Here is a 22,029-nt window from a genome sequence, read left to right on the forward strand (position 1 = left end):
TCCCGGGTGGATGCACCAGGACCACCACCAGTAGTGGTCCCTCAAGGGAGAGGGCTCCAGGTCTGGGGCTTCCCAGCTTGCACCCAGGTCCCTTGAGTGCCAGCCATTTGCTTTAGCCACTGTTTCCTTTTAGCTTCATTTTAAAGGTTTTCTCTGACGTCTCTGCCTCAGCCAGTGTTTCAGAGACCCCTTTGCCCTGGTTCCCTGGCAAGCCCTGACACATTCAGGCTGATTCTGGAAGGGTCCAGCTGCCAGCTCGGCTGATGACAGCATCCACTTGCATCTTGTCTTGCCCTTTCCAGATCCCTCATCAACTTTTATTCACTGCAACATATAAATTATTGGTGGACCCCAAGCAATGCCACACGTTTCCTCTGCAAACTTCCCCACCTCGCAGCTTGCTATGGCACGGCTCGGGGAAGCCGCAGCTGCTGCTGAAACTCTGACGCAGCCGAAATCCTAACCTTCTCAGCATGGCCGATTTAACCTCCCTGGTGCCGGGGCTCCAGCGGTGTGGCAGCAGGCAGGGCAGGGGAGCTGCCAGACTTCCTTAGCCTTGTGCAGATGTTTCCCACACGGATCCTCGCCAGCGTTGAGTCAGACACGGGCTGCCCTGGTGCAAAAGCTCTCCGTATCTTTGTTTTCTGTCTGATTCTGCTGCTGCTTCGGAAGACGCAGGCCAACGGCAGCTTACACATGCTCTCACCGGCTTGGCGCTCGCTCGTGGCCCAGGGCCCGGAGCTCATGGGTAAAACAGCTGATGCTCAAGCAGCCATATGTGACCTTATCAACACTTGCGTTAGCGACAGAACAGCTTGTCTGATGCGCTGCTGTGCTGTGCTGCTCAGGAGGATGATAAAGGAAGATTTTGAAACCAGATGGATAGTGAAGAGGCCTGGAAGACAGGAGAAAGATGAGCTTTCGCCTCTGATGGGTCTGAACTCCAGGGGAGTTGTTTCAGGCAAGGCACAGCACAGGACTCAGCTGCTGGAGGAGACTCAAGAGCCCTGTGCCACTGCGTTCCCAGTATGGCACCCGTTTGGGGAACAGGGCAGTAAGTGTGCAAACTGTGTGCAGATGTCCACCTCCGGCTCCCGGCCTCTTGACAGGCCGCAGGCTGGCTCCAAGAGAGGAGCCGGGCAGCAAAGGGAGGAGGAGAGCACGTTTCCCTGTCAGCACGTGGCCCTGCATCGTTATGGGGAGAAGTTCTAACCAACATTTATTTAACCTGCTGAGAGTCTTTTAGTGAATGACATGGACAGTAATGACAATGTTTGTCACGCATTTAATATGTGTGGGGAGCACGGCTGTGGCTGGCAGAACTAGGAGAGCAAATTAGGAAGCAGGAGACATTTATTATCATAATGGGAAGTGGCAGTGATTGATCACCCTGAGTGACACTCCTCTTGCCACTGCATGCTAATGGAAGAGAATGAGGTGTTGAGGCAGGCTGGGGTGCAAGGAGCCCTGCCAAACCCTGGGTAAAATGGGGCAGATTTTAACACATGTACCCCCCAATTCTGCCTGGCATTGCTTCAAGGCATCAGTGTGTTCGGCTCCCACAGGTCGAGGGACTGTGGTAAGCCTGCAGGTGAGGACACATCCTTGTGACGTTGTGCTCCCTGCAAGGAGGATGGGTCAGCTGCTGCCTCTGAAAGACATGAGGGATTCCTCCACAGGGAACACAGTCCCATGGAAAATGGTGGCCCTTCTTCCTGGTGCTTTGCAGAGTGACAAAATCCTGGAGCCTTTAGAGCAGGAGCTTTCATGCACACTGTCTTCACAGCCTGCACCAGGAAAGTACCAATAGTACTATGGGACGAGAGCAGAGCAGATTAGAAATTGGGTTGGGACGTGGGGTTAACCTCCAGGAACAGGCTGTGGGCAGGTGCTGGCTGCTAAGTTAAAAGCAGAATACCAGGAACGGGGTGAAGTTTGGTGTCAGGCCAGCGGCTGTTGCGTCATGGTTCACTTTCAGGTTACTTTGGGGGCTAGAAAAACAGAACTGAAGTTGAAGTGTGGGTTGGCATTTGAGTCGGAGTTGAGAACCAGGGTTAAGAGTAAGTTATCGTAATATTTTTTAGGTTTATGGGTGGACAGGTGCTGAGGTTGAGACAGGCGTGTTCTCCAGTGTCGCCCATGGCTTCAGTCAGGAAAACATCCCAAGTTTCACGGACAGTGCTGTTCCAGCGGAGGCAAAGGCATCAGTGAGCACCAAAGCCAGCAGCCAGGACAGGTTCCCTGTGATGTCCTCAGCCAGCCACGTCACCCCCGCCAGGCTCTGTGATGGATCCGGCTGCCAGCTTGGCAGGGCTGGCTCTGAGAGGCCGAGATGGACCATCCTGTCCCACAGCTGAACCTTAGCAGGCTGCTCGTGCTGCAAACTCCAGGCAGCTACCGGGACAGGGCACAAGTGCAGATCTCTATATAACCCTCTATAACCTTGTTACATGAACTTACAGAAACCTTAGAACTTTTCTTCTGGGGAAAAGACACCCTATAACTAAAGCAGGTGGCTGTGGGCAAGGGAAGGGGTCAAACCTTTGATCAGTGGGATATCAAAGCATCTGCAAAGTGTCCCCCACACAGATAAACGTGAGTCTCTGGGCGTCTCCCCTGACCGATCTGGCAATACCTCCACGAGGACACTTGCGGACGGCTAACACCCCTCAGGCAGTGACTGGCCATCCTGTTTTGATCGACATACCCCATTTCAGACCCCAATTCAGAAGCTTGTTTAGCAACACAACACTGCAGGTGCATATATAACAGGGAACATCTCCAGCCAGTGAACCACAGAGGACCTGAGCCAGAGTCCAACCACTTTTACCTCCCGTCCTGAAGGTGATGGGCAGACATGGAGTCACCAGAAATGGTGAGACTCCTGCAGCAGACAGACGTCAAATAACCTGTTCTCAGCTGTGCCTTCTCATGAGCTTTAACAGTACCCAGTCTAAACGCTAAATGATAACACTGGCTATCATTTAACCTGGGAATCTAATTGTTTTTCTAACTACCCCTGTGCTGGTTCTTGGGCAGTTAGTGCTGCACCTGGGCTCACTAGGCACATTGTTTTCACGTGCAGAGTGCCACGGGCAGGACACCGGTGTGCTCTCTCCTGTCACGGGTACGGATCTGCTCTGGTTACCCTGGCGCCTGTGGGTGCACATCCTCCCATGCCATTGCCGAGCCACCACCGACCACGGGGCTACAGCAGGCCCTGGCTTTTAAACTGGTAGAAATCTTAAAAAAAATTCTATTGACACAGAAAAAAAATCTCATTTTATTTGCGACAGTAAATTACCTTAAGGATGAAATAGAGAACAAACAAAGATGTCGCTGTGGAGAATGCCGTGCACTGCCAGCATGCCTGGAGCCCTCTGTTTCAGCAAAAGAAAAGGATAAGTAATTCTGAGTACGCGGCAAGGCACATCCACAAAGTCTCTACCCAGGTTACCCATATATTAGGACTCATGCAAAAATCACAGGTATTCACACAGTATCAAAGTGTCATTTCCATAAAGACACAAATATCTATTAGAGGAACCATGTTCCTTTGCCCTGTAGATTGAATTTTGCCTGTGGGTTTTGTCAGATAATTATTATTTTGCACTAGTTTATTTAAGCACTTACTCATCATTGCCAGCACATCAAATAATGAGTTCTGTGTCCCCAAAGATTAAATAGCAACATGCTGCAAAATACAGGGGAGGAAATATAGTTGAGCTTTGCAAAGTTTTTAATTAACATTTTGATACTGAGAGAGATCACCTGAATAGTGGGACATTTCCCAGGCGCAGCTGAATGTTGCACAGGTTTATTTTCATTCTTAAGGGCAACCTTATGCCTCCTTGTTAAGACAGGGGAGAGAAGTTACTTGCATCCCTGTTGGAGCCACACAACCACCCCGCTTCTGTTGGGAACAGGACAAGATGGATGCCACGGGGGCTGTCTGTACAACAGGTACAGAATAGCCCAACTGAGAGCACCTGAGCTGTTAAAAGCCCAGGGAAACAGAGAGGTCGCTTTCTCTGCCTCAGAACAGTGGCCACAGCAAGGAAAAGTTTAAAGCATTGCCCTTGCCTTGCACCCTGGGATACAGCCTGGTGCTCTGCTGTCCCTTTGCACAGAGGCTGATGGCACTGGTGCACCAGCGATGCAGAGCCCCCTCCTGCCCTCACCCCCCCGGTCCCCCAGCCCCCGGCCACAGGCAGCGTTGCACCAGCTTGTCCCCCAGCACTGGGGCACTTTACCCGTGAGTGTGGCAGAGACGCTTCCTCCGTGGGAGGAAAAACCCAAGAGACCCCGCCATGGATCCCCCCCCTTGCACCCCTACTTTGTCAGTGTCCTGCATCAGCCAAGGCTGGTGGGATGGCTCAGGGTGCTCGCTGCAAACCAAGCACCGGCATGTGCTGGTCTCAGTGTTGAAGGAAATCTGGAGGGAGTACAACAAGCTGCACGCAGAACAACCTATGAAATCTGCATTACTTCTTGGCTTAAGCATGGCCCTTCATCCCAACGTACCCTTCCAAGCAGGAAGGACACGATGCCAAGAGTGTGCACGCACACCCACATGGGGCATCTGCAGGATTCGGCACGCCGGCTGTCAGGAGCCGAAGTTAGTAGGGGAATATTACCAGCCTCTAGTTCAAGAAAACCAATTAGGTGCACAACAGTGACTCAACAAGGTGTAATAATGTGATAAAAATTGGGGAGACTTTAATTGTTGATCTGCTTTCAAAAATATGCAACCCTTTAATGCAGCCCCTGCTCTACCTGGCAGCAAATCCTGTACCTGGACCTAAAACGTCGCTAGGCGTTGGAGGAATTACAGGCCAGTAGGCTTTGTATTTGTTCCTGGAAAATGTTTTTAAATTGTGATTAAAAATAGACTAACGGAGCACAGATGGGATGACACGGATTCTGTGAAGGAAAATGTGTCAGCCTCTCCAAAATGTCCCCAATACTGTTCCTACTTCCAACAGGAGGTATGGCTTACTTGGGCTTGCCAGAGGTCTGAGCAAGGTGCAGCACTAAAGGCAGGCAAGGGGCCAGGAGAAGAATACCATTACGGAAAAAAACAACTCAGAAAACTAAGGGGACTTAATCTTCAATTTTTTGTGAACGCTACCACCACGGATCTCATCGCTGCATATGTTAATGTTTTCCACAGTGATCTGGAAAGGAGAAAGAACTGGAAAGCAGAGCCCAGTTTGCAGATGACACAGAGGGAAGTTAATTGAATCCAGAAAAACCCGTAAGCACCTCAGAGAAACCTAAGCCAGGGAACTGGGTGATGAGTTTGTAGCTGAATATCCACTTCAACAAACAAATAGTGTAGCACACAAGTTTCAGCGAGTCCAAAGCTCAGCTCCAAAGCATGTGGCAGTCCCTGCCAGGGTAGAGGTGAGCTACTTTAAAGAGAAAAAGAGCTCCTGTAACAATTAGGACCATGTGAGCTACGATGAGGGGATGCTGTATCCAATTTTGGTAGCAAATGGCATCGTGAGAAGACCTGATTGTAGGAGACGCTCTTGGAGTATCTGGTCTGCCAATTGCTTTTCAGTGGGATCGCAGGGACAGGGAGGAGGCAGTAGCTGCGGTCCATTTGCCTGGGTGGCAATAATTCATGTTGCTCAGATGAAGTTCTGGAGACCTTGCATGTAACTCAGTAAATAAAGGGGATTGCATGGAAGAAAAGTCTGACCCCAGGTGCTGTTCCATCTCCTGCCCTCAGTGTCCTGGGCTGTGGGGTGTTGCCCGACGGGACGCATGGCCCCTGCAGCCTGTGTGCCTGTGCTGGGAGCTGCTCGATAAAATTGCACAGGTTGCTTGGAGAGTCCTGGCAAGAGGCGCAGGGTGAGCAGGGAGCCTGCAGAAACTACTGGATTTTGGAGCAGGAGTGGGAAAGGGACTTTCCAGAGGGACCATAAGAGATGGCTTGGGAACCGTAGCCCTGCAGGCTCCAGGGCGGTGTGCCCCAAGACCACGGAGAGTGGCACGGCCATGCAGCATGGGCTGGAGGTGTTCACCCACAGCTCGGGCACACGGAGCAGCCGTGCTGCCTCGGCTGCCGCTCCACGAAACTGCGGCCCCACAGCAAAGGCCTGGGAGGGCAAATCAAGGCAGGGCGGTGGCGGGGGGGGACAAGAGGCAGGAGCTGGCTCCGAGGAGCATGGCTCGAGTGGGGGTCCTGCACTACACCCGGTGGTGTCCAGCACCGCCTCCTCGCTGGAGAAGGGACTTGCAGATCCCAGCAAAACCACTCCAACCTCTACCTTATTTTTTTCTCACCAGCTGCTGCACCAAGGGCTGCTTGGAAGCATCTACAGCACAAGCCTTGGCAGAGAGCACCCTCCAGTGGGCACTGGGGTGCCCCTGGGAGCCCCACACCTGCTGCTTGCTGCACAGTGGCTGCAGGGGTGACCCAGGCATCTGGGCAGCATGGCAGGGACCCGGGGCGAGGGGTCCTGGGAGGGGCTGGAGCAGAGCAGCTCCAGCCCAGAGCTGCACCCATTGCATCTTGCTCTGGTCAGATGCTGCCCATGGGGAGCACAAGCTTGATTCACCTCCGCGGCTGTGGGCTCCGGCCAAGTGTTGCCCTTGGGGTCGAGGTCTTGGTGGAGTAAGAAGCAGTTCCGCAAAAAAACGCAAGTTTGACTGTTGGACGCTGAACATCAGAGGCATTGGTCCCATCCAGTGTCACTGCCCTGGCTTTATAGACTTCCAAGAGTGCCTCTGGAGTGGATAATTTTGTAAAGAGATGATGACACTTACTCTTATCACCAGATGTTAAGTGAGAAGACACAAGGCAAAGACATTTACTGTCTCGCCTTTGTAGTGTGTGCACCTGGCAGTCAGCCTCCCGACAGGGTTTGCAAGGCAAGGACAGGAGCGGGCTCCCCAAGCTGCCCACCTTGCCGGGACTGCAGCAGACCCTAAGGCTGGGTGGCTGCACAGCAGCTTGCAGGAGTCCCCAGCAAGCAAGAGAGCAGAGGAAATCCCAACCATACAAGGCATCCGGCAGCCCTCACTGCCAAACATTTGCCGTCCCCCCCCGTCCAGCTCGGCATTACGTCAACTGCGGGGCGAGGGCGGCCAGGCGAGGCTGCTCCTCCATCGCGCTCGGGGCTCCGTGCTCCTCGACGTGCCTCCTGCTCCCTCCCCGCTGCTCCTCTTGACTGGAAGCAAAGCGGAGGCCAAGCCAGCAGCTGTCCTAGCCGGTGCACTTTGGCAAATAGCTTAAAAGCTGCTGCCTGGTTCTTGCTGCAGTGGGAGGCCCCAGAACAAGGAGGGGAGAAGGAGAAAGGTCAGGTCCCCCTGCTAACCCCCTCCAGGATCCTGGCATCCCCTGCCCCTGCCCCCTCACCGGCAAGTGAGACTCCGCCAAAGCCCTGCCACCCAAAAAAAGCCTGCCCAAGGCATTGCCTCCAGGGTATGCCATGTCCCCTTCCTCCGGGGAGACGCTCTGCTGCGGGGTGGAGCAGAGCCGGAGCAGGAAAAGCATCTCCCGCAGCATCTGGTTGCAATCAATGTTTGCAGAACTGGCTAAGATCCTTCCCGGCCAGTAGCCAACTGAGCTGTTTCCCACAGGATCCCGAGCCCATCACTCCATGTGCCGGGGTTTCACACGTCCATTACAGCGAGTTGCATCCCTGGAGCAGCGCCTGGCTCCCGGCTCTGCCCACGCCGAGGGGTCCGGCCCTGGCAGAGAATCGAGACCCTGCACCTGAAGGGAAATAACCTGGCACAGGCACAGGGCTACAAGGCTCCCGCACTGCTTCCCCACGGGATTTCTCCGCTGGGGCTTGTCCAGCAGTTCCAGAGCTGTTGCAGGGCTGTGGCTGCTCATTTCCAGCTCTCCTGCCCTGGCCAGCCCCACTCCTAATGTAATGATCATCATAACAATGTGGTGACTTCATTATGCAGCTTACTTCACGTTTTAAGGGTCGTTTTATTTTTCTCACGCTAAATAGTTGACAGAAGACTTAAGGAAAACACACTCCATTTAGGAAAAAGCCAGTTTAAGTTGCTAAGCAACCAGATTTTGTGATTTATTAAGGCTCTTGCGCTGTGCGATGGTTTTATGAATCCCCTGGCTCCCAGAGTCAGGTGATTACCTGAGGATCTCCACTTGCACTTGATGGCGAGGTGTTCAGACCTTTCCAGTTGCAGAGAAAGGCTTGAAAATTAGGCCAAAGGCACACAGAAAGCAAAAGAAAAAGCCCTTTCCACTTACCAGGCTTAGAGTCCTCCTGCTTGCTAAGCCAGCCTTGAGACCTGGGAACAAGCCGAAGCGAACACTGAACACCTTAGCACTGCTGCCATAGAAAACCTGCATCACAAGGCAGAGCAAAGGGAAAATGCCTCGAAACCAGAAGAAAATTGTATAAATTCATGTTTAGGTAGGTTCCCTGCCTTCATCCCTGACCACCAACAGGATCGTGTCCAGGTGTGCATTGCAGCTGTTAGGAAGGACGTTTTAAACCTGGCTCTTGAATTTTGCTCTATAAGGAAATATCAAAATAAGCAGATCCCTGTTGGAAAAGCCACAAAAAATAGGCACATTGTCCATGTGTGTTCTTTCTCGTTTGGCAGTGCTGGGAAGGGCGGGTGGGCTGGGGATAGGAAGTGAGTAGAGCAGAGCAGAGCGGGCTCCCTGCGCTCAGCACAGCCTGTTCTTCCCCACTAGACCTGTACCACTGATCCTGATGGGCTCCAGATGCTCTCCTTACCCGGAAGATGATTCATGATCAAGGACTGACCAGGCCAAAAGAATTGGGCTGACTTCACCCTCTTTACCTCCCGGCGGGATGTGACCCCCGTGCCTCAGTTTCCCCAGCTGCAACACACACAAACCCGCATGGTGCTGGCAGGGGAGGTGTCTGAACAAAGCTACTGTGTGGTTTCACAGGCAGTATGCAAAAGCTGGCCTCTCCCAGGGAGGGGTATATGGGGAGACATGCATTTGTCTGGGGTAAATCAGTTCAAACCTGTGACTGCGATGAGGTGTTGAATATGCCCTCCCCAGGTTAACCTCTAGCGCTGGAAGAGCTCGCATTTGAGGCACCAGCCCACACCCATGCATGGGGAATTCTGCACCCAGTGGAAAGTCAGCCCTCTCCTCTCCATCATCTTCGCACCATCTCCGGCAGCTGCTCTGCTTCCCCCCAAGCTATTTCAGGGGGGCTTTCATGCTCCACCTTCTGTCCTGCTCAGACTGGGACAGCTCTCATCTCCCAGGCTCTGCCTGCCCACGGCCCCCTGCTATGGGGCCAGGCCAACCGGGTGCTTGTAGGCTGTCCCAGCTGCTCCCCAGCCAGTTTGAAACACCAAAAAGAAGCCATCCTGGAGGCTTTCAGCTACCCCTACCCCACACCTCCCACCCCTGACCCACTGCCAGGCCACGCGTGTGTGCGTGAGAAAGAAAACCCAGGCCAGGCTTTTGCCTCCCAGGATTTGGGCTCCATCCCTGGCATTGCAAGGATCTCACTCCCACAACACCTGTGCCCTTGGCGAGACCTGTGTGCAGTGGTGGGTCCCTGGGGTGGCCAGGCTTGAGGTGGGCTCATCCCTGGTGACACCTTGCAAGCTGTAGGAACACACCTGCGGGGAAATCCAGGCAGCAGAGTGTGAACTTGCAGCTACAACATAAAGTCCTGGAGCATCGTGAGCAGGGGAGAGAGCCGAGCTCACCAGTGCTCCTCAGCTCCTACCTGCTGCCTGAACTTCATCTGGGAAGGTGCTGACGACCATGGTCTCCTCAGCCTAGGGAAGAGACAATGTAGGAGAGCTCCGATAGTGTCCTGGAGAAGACACTGTTGAGCTCTCATCACAGACAAGAGCTAAGGGGCACCTAATGAAGCTAAAAAGGTGGGAAAGGGAAGGAGAAGGGGAAAGGGAAGGAAAAGGGGAAGGGGAAGGAAGGGGAAGGGGAAGGGAAGAAAGCAGTGTGTTCTTCTCATGATGGTAGCAGCCCTGTAGAGCTGGGCTTGGATGCACAAACATTTACACGAGCCCAAGCGGAGCATGAATAGCTCAGGAGCTCTCTCCATGCAAGGAGAAATGGCATCCAGCTTGGGAAATTCCCGGTAGGAATTCCATTCCTACTCTGCCCCAGGCAACTGGGGCTGCTCGGGACAGGCTGCCAGGCTAGCTGGATCTGGGGGTGCACCCACCACAGCTGCTCTTCTCTTGACTATTGCGGCTGCACGCTGCCCAGGGCACATGCCAGCACAGGGGCAGATGCAGGCAAGGAAGTAGTAAATACATTTTCAGATTAAACCTGGCTTCCTTAGAGGCTCTTCCAAGCCACAAAAGTGTTCCCCATCCCTCCCGCCCTGGCACTGTGCTTCCAGCCTGTGTCCCCTCCTGGGGACACCCATATAGCCACAGGAATATGCTGCCAATGCACATTTTTCTTACTGAAGGGGAAAAAATATTGGCATGAAGAACAGATCAAATAAGAACATGTTAAATTTAGCCTGGTTAGGGAAGAGCAAAAGGCTTCTCAAGTGCTGGTGGGGATCCTGCCCTCACTGCTGCTCTTCCCAGGATGCTGTGTTCCTGGGCTCAGCTGGAGGCTCCCTGCGAGAAGCCTGGCTGAAGGACTGGAAAACCCAACTCATCCCCCTGAGCCTGGCACCCTGACCCTCGCCGGGCTTGTCCCTTTTGGGCTGGACACAGGTTGGGGCAAACAGCACTGGGTCACTCAGTGGTGTGGCCCCCAGAGTGGTGTACAGACCCACTATGGCCGTAAAATGATGCTTAAAAGTCCAGGGACCTGAAGGAAGAGGCTTGGAGGCTGCAGCGAAATGTCCCTCCGGGTGCTCTCCCTCTGCCGGGGCGGAAAGCAGCCCCACACCTCTGCTCAGCAGCTTTGCCTTTCCCAAGCTCGAACCCTGCCCAAGACCCTGCCCAGACCGGGCTGCCCGGAGAACACGCGGCCTGCGGTGACTCGGGACACCAGCAGCCAGTACACCTCGGCGGCATCCCATTGCCACCCCAGAGGGACGGCAGGCTGCAGACGGCTTCAAACAGGGGAATTTTTGCCACTGTGGGCCAGCACAAATATTTGCTTTAGTGTGCGCTGGGGAGAGGGGGGACGGGCGGAGGAGAGCAGCTGCTGGGGGCCAAGAACATCCACGGGAGAGGAATGCCAGAAAAATGCGAGATGAATGTGCTTCCCCTGCTGCAGCTATCGGGCTTCTGCCCTTCCCTTGGAGAACAGCAGCCCCAGAGCCCCCCACCCAAATCCCAGGGGGGCTGAGCCGGGGATCCGGCGGAATGCCTGCACCCCCCGCCAGCCCTGGCCTGGGAGGAACCGCCGACGGTGGGAAGCGGGCAGCGGGCGGGGTGGGGGAAGATGCCCGTGCCCTCCCGGATGGTCACCGGGAGGGAAGAGCCGGCACCGGGGGGTGGCCGTGCCCCCAGCCCGAGCGGTGCCGGCGCCGGGGGGGGGCCGGCGGGAGCCAGCCCGGAGCGGACCCGCCGCTCCCCGCAGCGCAGCGCGCCGGGCCGGGTCTCTCCCTCCCGGCTGCCGGGACGACACCCCGGGCCCCGCCGCCGGTCCGAGCATCCCCGAGCGGGGCCGCCCCTCCCTCCTCTTCTTCCTCCTCCTCCTCCTCCTCCCACCGGCCGGCCCCGAGCCCCGGCGCCGCGGCCGGCCCAGAGCCCTCGCAGCCGCGGGGCTGGCCGGGGGGGCAGCCGGGCCGAGCCGAGCCGAGCCGGGCCGTCCCGAGCCGAGCCGGGCGGGACCGAGCCGAGCCGAGCCGAGCCGGGCCGGGCCGGGCCGGGCCGGGCCGGGCCGGGCCATGCCGTTCTACAAGCGGAGCGTGGTGGCGCGGCGGGGGCGGCCGGCGGTGCCGCTGGCCGAGCTGCGGGACGCCTGCAGCCTGGCGGCACTCACCCTGCTCCGGCAGCTCGCCGACCTCTGCGGCCACTCGCTCGCCCTCCTGGGAGACATCGAGGGTCACGTCCTGGCCTTGGGTCGCCGCACCGGGCGGCTGCACCGTCGAGCCGCTCGCCTGCAGGCGCTGCTGCGGGGCCGGCCGCTGCGCGGGGCGCACGCCGCCCCAGGTAAGGCGACCCCCGGCCCGGCCCGGCCCGACGCCCCCGGGGGGGTCCCTGGGTGCCCCAGCCCCGGGGAGGGGGGGGGGGGGTGCGCGGCCGGGGGGTGCCACCCGTCAGGGCTGCCGCCCGCTCCGAGGGGGATCCCGTCCCCCCTCCCCAGTGCGGGGGGGGGGGGTTCTCTGCCGCCGGCGCCCCCGACGTGGTCCCCCGCGTCCCCTCTGAGTGGTGGGCGACCCACGGCAGCTCCCGCTGTCGAGGTCCCCGCTCTTCCGTCGGCAGAGCCGGGGAGCGGCGATGGCACCGCAAAGCCCTTGTCGTCCCGGTCGCTGGGGCAGGCCGGGGGACCGTGACAGCCTGTGGCATCGGGGTGAGGCTGGGACAGCCCAGCAGCAGCCTTTCTCTCTGCCTGGCCTTTATTTTCCCGCACGCAGCGGGCACTTTCCAGGCTGACGGCCAAGCACGCGTTTCACGCTGCGTCCCCGATTACCGGGGCCTGTTTCTGGGAAAGCGGGGACGTCGGGCTGCGAGAGCTGGTCCGCCCTGCCGTCCTTGCCTTGGATGCTTCACCCTCGTCCCAGGGCAGGGGACCGGGGTGGCCGTCCCCTCACTGCGCTTCCAGCTAGCGTGTAGCTGCAGGTCAGCACGGAGCAGCTTTCACTCGCGGTTGCGTGTGTCCGGGCAAAATGACAAGTTGCAGCCTAGGCGTCCTGTCTGCTGGTCCCCTCTCCTGGCAGTGAGCAGGGTTTGTTTTTGCCTGAACCGCTTTCATTTCCCATTTCAAGCGTTTTGGTTTGGCACAGGCTCCTGTGCTGGGTCAGAAGCGGGCAGCCTGTTTCAGAGGAACTTAAAATAAGCTCGTTTTGGAATTGTTTATAAAAGTTTATTTTAAAAGTCTTGGCGGGGCGGGGAGGGGGAGTGTTGTTTGAGCACGTTTTCCCCAGAAGCTCAGTGCATTTCTCAGGCCCTTGGCAAAATGCGTGCCTCTTGTGCTTTCTGCAAACCCCCTTGCAAGTGCTGTTTTGCTGCTCCGTCTGCGTGGAGCCATGGGAAATGACTGCCAGACCCTCACAGCGTGCTTCCCGGATGCAGGGAGCAAGCGGAGTGCTCAGCCTCGGCCTGGGAGATCCACCGCTCTTGCAAATGCTGGTGGAGTAAATCAGTTATCGGGGTAAGAAGAGGCTCCCACTGTCCCGTGCGTCGGCCGGTAGAGAAATGAAGGGATGAGAAGGTACCACAGTCGCCCAAGCTGACCCGTGCACAGCACCAGTGCAGCGCCAAATCCTGCAGCGTCGTCACCCCACGTGCTGGACTGGTGTCTCCCGGAGGAGGAGCTGGCCGTGACGGTGACCAGATGGTCCTTCGCCACCTGCGTCTGGCCGGCAGGTTGGGAATGCTCTCCGTGGCCACAGGAGCCTTGTGAGCTGCCGTGGCGGCTGTGGGAGGCGGGTGGGATGGTGTGGGGGACGGCAGGGAAGGCTGTAGCACAGTGAGGGTGGGAGGCAGCCGCTGCTGTGGGCAGGTTGGGTTTGTAGCCCCCGGGTTGCGTCTTTCAGCTGCGTGTCAGTGCCGTGCGCCTGGAGTTTCTCATAGAGCAACATCACAGCTAGTTGCAAGCAGTGTGCGTAACGCAGCCGGCAAAGAGTTCTCCCGTGCTGCAGCTCCTCATTAGAATGCCATGAATATGCATGTATGCAGATGTGCAGAGATAGCTCTCTGAGCTGGCTGGCTAGCTGGGGGTCGGGGGTGCGTGGTGATAAAACTGCTTCGATTTCTTTTTTGTGGGAATAGCTGGGGTAGTGTGAAGTGAGAGGAGCTGTGCCCACCACACCTCCCCTTCACCCCTGCTCTGGTAGTGCAGAGACTGGGGGGAGGGGGGCTTGCATTTCTTCCCACACCCCAAGGGGAGCACAACACACCCACCCTCCTACCCACTCCTCATCCATCCACCACTGCTGTTCCTGCAGCCGGTGGGATGCGGGAGCCTCCAGCTTTACTGAACTCTTTACTTAGGGGGAGAACAAAATTCCAACTGCTGTTTCGGTTGCTGTTTGTTTTTCTAAGAGCTCCAGCGTCAGCCTGTCACAGGGGAACGGTTCATGTCTCTGGAGGATGGGAGCTCTTTGCAAGCCCCCAGTGCCCCAGCACCACGGGGAGAGCAGAGACAGCCCAAGGCTCTGCAAGAGCGCTTTGCACTGAGCTGCGGCACCGTGCGGAGTCCCTTGAGTGAGGAGCAAATACTTAACAACACCCTGCTCGGGGTTTAGGGGTTTTTTTCCTCCTTGTTTCCATTTCTCGAAGAGGATCCAATGACAAAAATCACATTTCTCCTCTTAAACCAGAACAAAACCCCAATGTCTTCTCCCTGGGAGATGCAGGGGAAAATGACCCAGGACCGAACACTCCCTGGTGTAGCCTTTATGCAGCCAGTGGTGTCTGGGCGACATGTCACAGCTGGCCTGACCAGCTTGTAAGGACAGCGATGGTTCAGGCCCTGGGAGCGAGCAGGTGCCATCCTTCCCAGGCAGGGCTGGAGCCAACACCAGCCCAGCACGGCGCCAGCGGCAGCACCTGCTCACTGCAATCTCCACTGGGACGGGTTAGTCCCATCCTCTGCCTCCTCGCTGACACTGTGTGGTGGGGATCAGAGACTTCTCGGGGCTTTCGCAGCAAGTGGGATCGCTCCAGGCATTGCCAAACCCCAGCTAGGAAACTGCAGCCACGCTGCCTGGGGGGGAGGCAGGGCACGGGGTCGTCTGCCCAGCCCTGAATGGCCAGGCTCGCTCCAGCTCAGGTTGGCATGGTCCCAAGGATGGTCCTCACGCCACTTCAGCTCCCAGGCCTGGGCATCCACAGTTGGGTCAGGAGCCTTTGCCTGGCTTTGGTTCCACCCAGGCAGGTTTAAAGGGATCCAAAAGCCATGGGTCTCCTTGCCGGCAAGGGAAGCCCCATGGCTGGGGAGCTCGGGTCACCACTGTGCAGCAGGACATGTCCGTCCATCTGTCTGGAGGCTGTGAGCCAGTAGGAGCTGCCTCGTCTTCCTCATCAGGAGGGGAAGATGCTGGTGTAGCAGCGTTGCTGCCAGACGAAGGGCTGGGGAGCGCTTAATCTGACGAGGCAGTGTGGTTGTTTCCAGTGTGAGACGGCAGCCAAGGGCTGTCGGATTCCTCTGCTCTTATTCATCGGCAGTTGCGTGAGAGCAGGGAGGGTGCGCGCCTGTCCCCAGGGAGCTGGGCGCATCCTGCCCACCGGCACGTGGAGGCGAGGATGCCAGGGCTGGGCATGGGTGTCCTGCTACGGCTGAGGACAGAGCGGGTACCAGGCTCCCTGTCCCGCTCCCCTCGGCACAGCTACGTCTTGGAGGGGTGGCACTGAACCTGGCTCTCCTGCCAGCACTTGGCACTGAAGGTGGGGGCTGTTTTGCAGCCCAGGAAAGCCCCTGGCACTCTGGCTTGCTGGCTCTCATGCTGATCCCCAACCAGCTGCCCTCCTGCCTGTCGGTGGCTCCGTGAGCACCGGCTGGGTGACACAAGCCAGTGTTCCCAGCTCAGCCCTCTTCCCTCGGGACCCAGCGGCTCTAGAAATAAATCTCAGCAAAGAAGAGGATGGGGGCCTGGCGCCGAGAGCTATTTGAACCGTCGTCCCTGAAGAGCTCCGGGGATGGTTCCCTGGAAGAAACCCCAGGCTGTGCTGGCAGGAGGAGCTGTTTACTGCTCTTGCCGAAATATGCAGCGTTCGCCGTCCTCTGACCTCCCAGCCTTCGTCTTGAAACAAGCCATAGAGATAGGCAGAGCTGTCAGCCAGACCCAGGGACTGCTGCCCCCCCCGCACCCTCCACCCGGCTCTCTCCTCACTGGGTAGGTAAGGGCTGGCACAGATGTTTTCCCCCAGATCCTGTCACCAGTTTTAAAAAAAAAAAAAACGACAGGAAGAAAGAGATTAAAAAAACCCCTTGCTCGAGTGTCCTGCCAGGCTGGAGTGGCTGGGCTGTCCCTCGGCCCTAGGCAGAGCCACTGCTGGGGACAGGGGCTGCAGCCACCTCTCACAGATGTGACCACAGCCCCCGGGGTGCACCCGTGTGAACCTACCGGCGACCCACGGCTCCGTTTTGGGGGCCAGGTAGCTGAGCCCCGCTCCCTCTGGCCCCGCAGCCGCCCTCGCCAGCTCCTCTCCATGGGGTCAGCACCCTTCAAGTCGTAGCGAAGGTGCCAGGAGTGGTGCAGAGCTCTCGCCGTGCAGAGCCATGGGGAAGGAGACACCCCAAACCCAGGGGATGAGAAGGATTGGTTCAGAGTGAGATGTGGTTTCAATCTCCACTTGCCAGCAGCCGCTGCCCACAGGCACGGGGAGAGCCAGTGCTCTCCTTCCCATCAGCCCTGACCCGCTGCGGCCAGCACCACTACTGGGAAGGGGCATTTGTCATGGCGCAGCTCTGAGTCTCCTTGGCCATCAGGACAGGCTGTGGCAAGCGCAGGGTGAAGGCTGCTTGCCCCCGCAGCAATGCCAAAGCAGTTTGCTGAGGTCCCTGCCCTGGGAGCCCAGCCTGGCCACAACGCGCTGCAGCCTCCTCTGCTGGGCAAAGCAGCCCCCAGAAACTTCTCAGACCTCCAAGAGATTTTCTCTGCCTGCTATTTTCTAAATCAGCGGTTATTTCAGCATCGGTGGGGAAAGCACAGCTTCCCCAAAGGCTGCCTCTGCGCAGGCGGGAGGCGGGAAGCTGACCAAGGCTGGGATGGATGGCTTCAGCTGCCAGAGGAGGGGGAGCGGGGAGCCGCACCCTCCCTCTTAACAGGAACCGTCTGCGGGAGCAGCTAAGCGAAAAGGCGGATAAATGAACAACGCACGTCTCCCACCCAGACCTGCTTTGGCCAATAGCCCTCCTCAGAGGTGGGCTGATAGCCGCTCTCGGAAAATGCAGGCTGCAGGCAGCGCGGTGGTTAGGAGGAGACACCATCCCTGCCTTTCAGCAGCTTCCCTATGCTGCTGAAGTTGCTGCAAGGAAAGAGTAGCCCCAGCTGGGCTTTGCCACCCTCCGTGATTGCAAGCCCCCTGCCAGCACACACTGTCCGTGGTCGTGCAGTCCCTGCGGTGCCTGGCTCCATTTGGGGGGACACGCTCGGGACATCTTGGGAGCTGACGCTGAGGGTGCCATCTCCAGTTCATTGCCGTGACCTCTCTCCCTTCCTGCTGGGATTTTGCTGGGGCTGGGATTCCTGCTTAGATGGACCCAAATCCTGCTTCTGACTGGAAGGATTTTCACCCTTGGGTAGCATTTTGAAAGGATTTACGTGAGAGCTGATCCGGCTGGCGGTCTTTCCTCAGGAGCTGGGCTGTGGCCATCAGGGGCAGCAGGTCCTCGGGACCGCCATCACCCAGCAAGAAGTGCTCAGAGGCACGAGGGAAGGTGGGCACCACTGTCCCCTCGCAGCCTTGCACATCCCTGATGTTCGTGTTTCCTCCTGCCTGGGCCAGTCCCTGCGGTGTGGCTTAGAAGAGAGACTCCTTTAGTACCAGTATTTCTGTAGTAGAGTGGTTCCTCTTAGGAAGCACTTACCACATCACATCAGCTGTGAATATGGCAGCAGTTAGTGCACAGGAACATGGATTGGCTTCACATATGTGTCTCCAAAGAAGCTTGCGTCATCTTAAAGCAGTTTGAAGGATACATTCATCTCCATGTGGAAGCAAGAGTTGGAGCTCGCTTTGGCAACCCATTTTCCAGCTGCAGAGATCTCCCTGATGCTCGGGGCAAGAAGAGGTGTGAGTGTGCAGGCAGGACCGCTACATGTGTGCGGGTTGTGCGGGCAGCAAGGAGCGGCAGAGGGTCATTTTGCTGGCTGGATTTCTGGTAGCGCCCAAAGGGGCATCCTGACTCGCAGAAGGGCTCTCTCTCTTTCAGCCGGGTGCTTTGTGAAGCACCAGTAGCTGGTGGGGCTGTGTTTTGGAAAGCAGGTGACCGGGTGCTGGAGGGCTCTGTTCCACCTCGAGAGCATGCTTCTCAGTGGTGCCAGGCGCTGGACCCAGGTGTGACACCACAAGCACCCGCGCTGCTGTGGACCAGCGGCTCATCCCCTGGTGCTTGCTGTTTGTAGGACTTTCTTAGTTGTCAGATGCCAGACACTGTGCAAACCTGATGGACCATCTCCATACAGAATGTGGTGCTACTCCTGAACGCAGCAAAGGTCATCTTGAGACCATAATGACTGAAAAGCAGGAGCTGCTCACCCCAGGGCCAGGCTCCCCACTGTCAACCAGGGACTGGGTCGCGTCCAGCGGCATGGCCAGGGCTCCTACCCCTGTTCCCAGGGATAAAATACACGGGGCCGGTGCATGGAGTGCCCCGTCACAACCCAGCATGGGGCACAGGGCCACATGCTGGGGTGTTCAGGGCACCCCATATTCCTGCCCCACATCCTGAGCCCAGGCCTTGGCTCCCAGTGAGCAGGGATTTCAGGAGTCCTGGCAGCACCAGGCTGCTGTGGCACAGCAGGGCTGGCAAAGCAAGCAGGGTGCCCAGCTGGCAATGTTCTGGCACCTGTGGGTGCCAGCTGGCTCTGTGCTGCCCACCTGCCTGTGCCCTCAGACACCTCGTGGGGGCAGCCAAGGCGTGGGGAGGGGATGCCGATGCGAGCTGCCAGCAACAAGTCCTGTCCCCAAAACCTGCAGCACCCCAGCAACCAGCATCCTCCCCCACAGCCCCTCGTGTCCCATTGTCCCTCTCCCAGCCCTCGCTGTCCCCACCTCCCAGCTGGTGCTGCCCTGTCCCTCGCATGGCACTGGGGCCAAGGGCAGAAGATGCCACCCTGTCCCCCACCCCAGTCCCCAGCCTCCCCACATGCTGCTGTGGGTGCCAGGGCTGCAGCTTGTGCCTCCAGGCAGGCCAATGGCACCCCCACCCTGACACCCCTGTGCAGTGGGGTACCCCGTGCACCCCCCTGAGGCACATTCTGTGGCCTCGCTGCCACCCATGGGGGGCTGTGGCTGTGCCTGGCAGTGCTCAGCATGGCCCAAATGCCACCAAGGGCTCTCCTGTGCATGCTGGGCACCCACTGCTTCACTCCTGATGGGCATAGGGGTGACACAGGGACCTATCAGGGAGCTCTCCTGGCTGCTTAGGAACACATCAGTCCTTTGAGGACACATATCCAGCTCCCAACACGGTCTCTGCTCCCCGGGTACGTGGTGCCCAGCACCCCACAGCCGCTGGCATGGGGCTAGGCAGCACGCTGGCCGCTGCGCGCGCACGGGGGCTGTCCGCTGGCAGCACAAAGACTAGATTGAGCGAGAGCTGGCACGGCGCTGAACAGGCCGAGTGTGCTGGCAGGGAGAATCGGCTCTTCTTCTTCTTACCCGTGCCAGTGGGCTCCGCCACCCTCCTCCTGAGCTTGTGCCTGGCAGCGAGGACAGCCACCCGCCACAGGCACCGAGATGCCGCTGGCGGGGGAGCAGGCTGGTGCTTCGGGTGCCGGCAGCGGTGTGTGCGCGGTTCTGGGTGAGTACTCGCTGGCATGTCGGGGTGACGGACCCCCTTCCGCCGGAGCCCTGACCCCCAGCGCAGTTGCCAACCTGGCACGGTGCGACGGCTGGCAGCTGGTCGCAGCTCCAGGAGCTTTAGTGGAGCTGCCTGGCGGTTGGGGGAGGCTGAGCATGGTGGGCAGTACGGAGATCAGAGATCGGGAGCGGGTCGTTAGCTCCTAGAGTTAATCTAATGACGGCAGATCGAAGCAGCCGGGAGGAACAAGCTAATTCCCCCAGTTAACCAGGCAATGGCTGTTAGCGGCAATTTTCCTCCCTTCTCAGCACCTCAAGTCACCAGCCGCATCCATACCGACCAGCACAGCCCCAGCGTGAGCTTGGATCCTGCCTCAGTGTCGCCGTGGCTTGGCAGGAGGATGGGGACAGCAGGGCACCCTGCATCCCTGGTGCAGGGCAAACACCATCCTCATGCATGTGCTTACATGTCTGAACGTGCACACATGCGCCTGTTGCAGACACAAGGGGATCCTGCACGTGCAATGGGTGTTGGGATCTGTGCCGCCAGTGCTCCGTGCTGGCTTCCCTTGGAGGAGCCTCAGCTGGTCTGGGGCTTTCACGGTCTCTGAAATCCCAAAGGAAAGGGGTTCCTGCAGCTCGCAGCAGGCGCCGGCAAACTTATCAGCCCCCTGCCTGCCAGGGCACTGAGAGGGGAAGGCAGCGCCTGGAGAGATGCTCATGGGTAGTCTTGCCGCGCTTGCTCCTTGCACAGTGAAATTGTGGGGTCTTTGCTGCTGTGGGATCAGCCCTGAGACAAACCCCATGCATTCGCAGGATCCCTGCTCCAGCGCCCTTTGCTGTCCCTCGCAGCTCACTTGCTGCTCCCATGGCTGCCAGCCCCAGCCCGTCGCTGGACCAGGGGCTGCCCAGGCTCCTTCCCTGCCTGCAGCGCTGGAGGCCAGGGCTCTTTCTCAGCAGTTGCCGGCATCTACCCGCCTGGCAGGGCTCGCCTGTCGCCATCCCCGGGGCTCTCACACGGCCTCATCCTGCCGAGCAGAGGGAGCAGATCTCTCTTCGCAGATCCAGCTCGTGGGTGCACTCTTGTCCGGTGCACGGAGAGGCTCCCCGGCTCCAGCCAGCCCCCCCGGCGCGTTCCCCCTCCCCACGGTTGCGGCTGGCAGCCGGCAGCCTCCCGGGTGGTCCCGGCCGTCAGGCAGCGCGTGGGCTGCCGGGGCCACCTGCGAGGGGCTGCCTGTGTGGGACCAGCTCCCTTCCTGCCCGTGCTGGGAGCCCAGCCAAGGCGGGGGGGGTCTGGATGGCTGCCTCCCCAAAGGCCATGGGGTGCAGCCAGCCTCAGGGGGGCTGTGAGGCCAGCTTTGACCTTCTTCGGGCTGCTCCCCAGTGAGCCCAGGGGCTGATGGCTTTGGCAAAGGGCTGCCGGAAGGCTGAGATGCTCCAGCTCATCCCATTGCAACCCATGCTAGGAGAGAATCCCATGGGCTGTGGGTAACCCAGGTTCGGGCTGCGGCTGGATGAAGCACAAGGCCCTGCTGACTGGTGGGTACTCGAGTGAGCCGGAGCAGGGGCAGGGTCTCTGAGCTCCTCCAAAGCGGCTGACGGGAAGGGGTTGATCGTGTGTGTTCATCCAGCAAGTTGGTTGGCAGGCTTTGCCCCCCAGGCCCAGGGTTGGAGATGATGTCTGGCTGTAGGAAACCGTGCGTGGCGGTAGGAAGGAGCTGTGTTTGCTCCTTAAAATCCTCCAGACCTGCCTGCACTGTCTGGTCTGGAGGTGGCAGATGCATCTCGTCCTGCAAGCATGACCCACGCACGGATGGTTCATGGCTGCATGTCAGCTCATGCTCTGGTGCATCACTGCCAGCACGCCAGGTTCACCTGCACCCGAGCAGTTCATCCATGCATGTGATGCATTTCGGCTGCGCCAGGCTTGCCACCTGGCATCCTTGCCCTCCGCTGTCTCACAAGCAGCCAGGCAGCATCTCGGACACACCAGATCTGCTTGCACACCGCGTCATGAGCACACACAGCTTTTCCAAACGTGCCCAAATCACTGCCTGAGTGATGGGGCCGTACGCCCAGGAGTTGTTTGCCAGAGCTGGCAGACAGGCAGAAGCTGCCAGATCATTTCCTGAAGTGGCAGAAAAAGGCTAACGGGGATTTTCTGCTGCAGCAAGCAGAATAGGCAGCAGTAGCATGAAGCGAGGCTAATGCACACCTGAATTGGCAGTGGGTGCCTTAGGACAAGAGCTGTCAGAGGGTCCCTGCCAGCACCGGTGCCTTCCCTGCCACAGCCCACACCAGCTCCGTGTGGCTGTGCAGCCCCGTGGCTTTGCAAACCCTCTTTTCCTGGTTTGGCTGGGATGGGGTGTGGATACCTGTGCTGTGTGCATGGGAATGGCTTGTTTCATGCTTATGTGGAAAGCCCGAGGACTCACGGTGCAGGGCGCTCAGCTGGAAGAAGTCGGGCTC

General features: G+C 58.3%; 1 protein-coding gene across 1 annotated transcript in view; it reads left to right on the forward strand.

Annotated features, from left to right (window-relative positions):
- The first annotated feature begins 11,740 nt into the window (after nucleotides 1-11,740).
- Nucleotides 11,741-22,029, forward strand: part of NHSL2 (NHS like 2) — a 34,732-nt gene continuing 24,443 nt past the window's right edge. The window contains exon 1 of the mRNA XM_049828248.1: nucleotides 11,741-12,078. Within this exon, the coding sequence (XP_049684205.1) occupies nucleotides 11,814-12,078 (265 nt within the window). The 5' untranslated portion in view covers nucleotides 11,741-11,813. The remainder of the gene's footprint in view (nucleotides 12,079-22,029) is intronic.

This window comes from Accipiter gentilis, chromosome 24 (assembly GCF_929443795.1).
Source record: "Accipiter gentilis chromosome 24, bAccGen1.1, whole genome shotgun sequence".
Lineage (NCBI taxonomy): Eukaryota > Metazoa > Chordata > Aves > Accipitriformes > Accipitridae > Astur > Astur gentilis.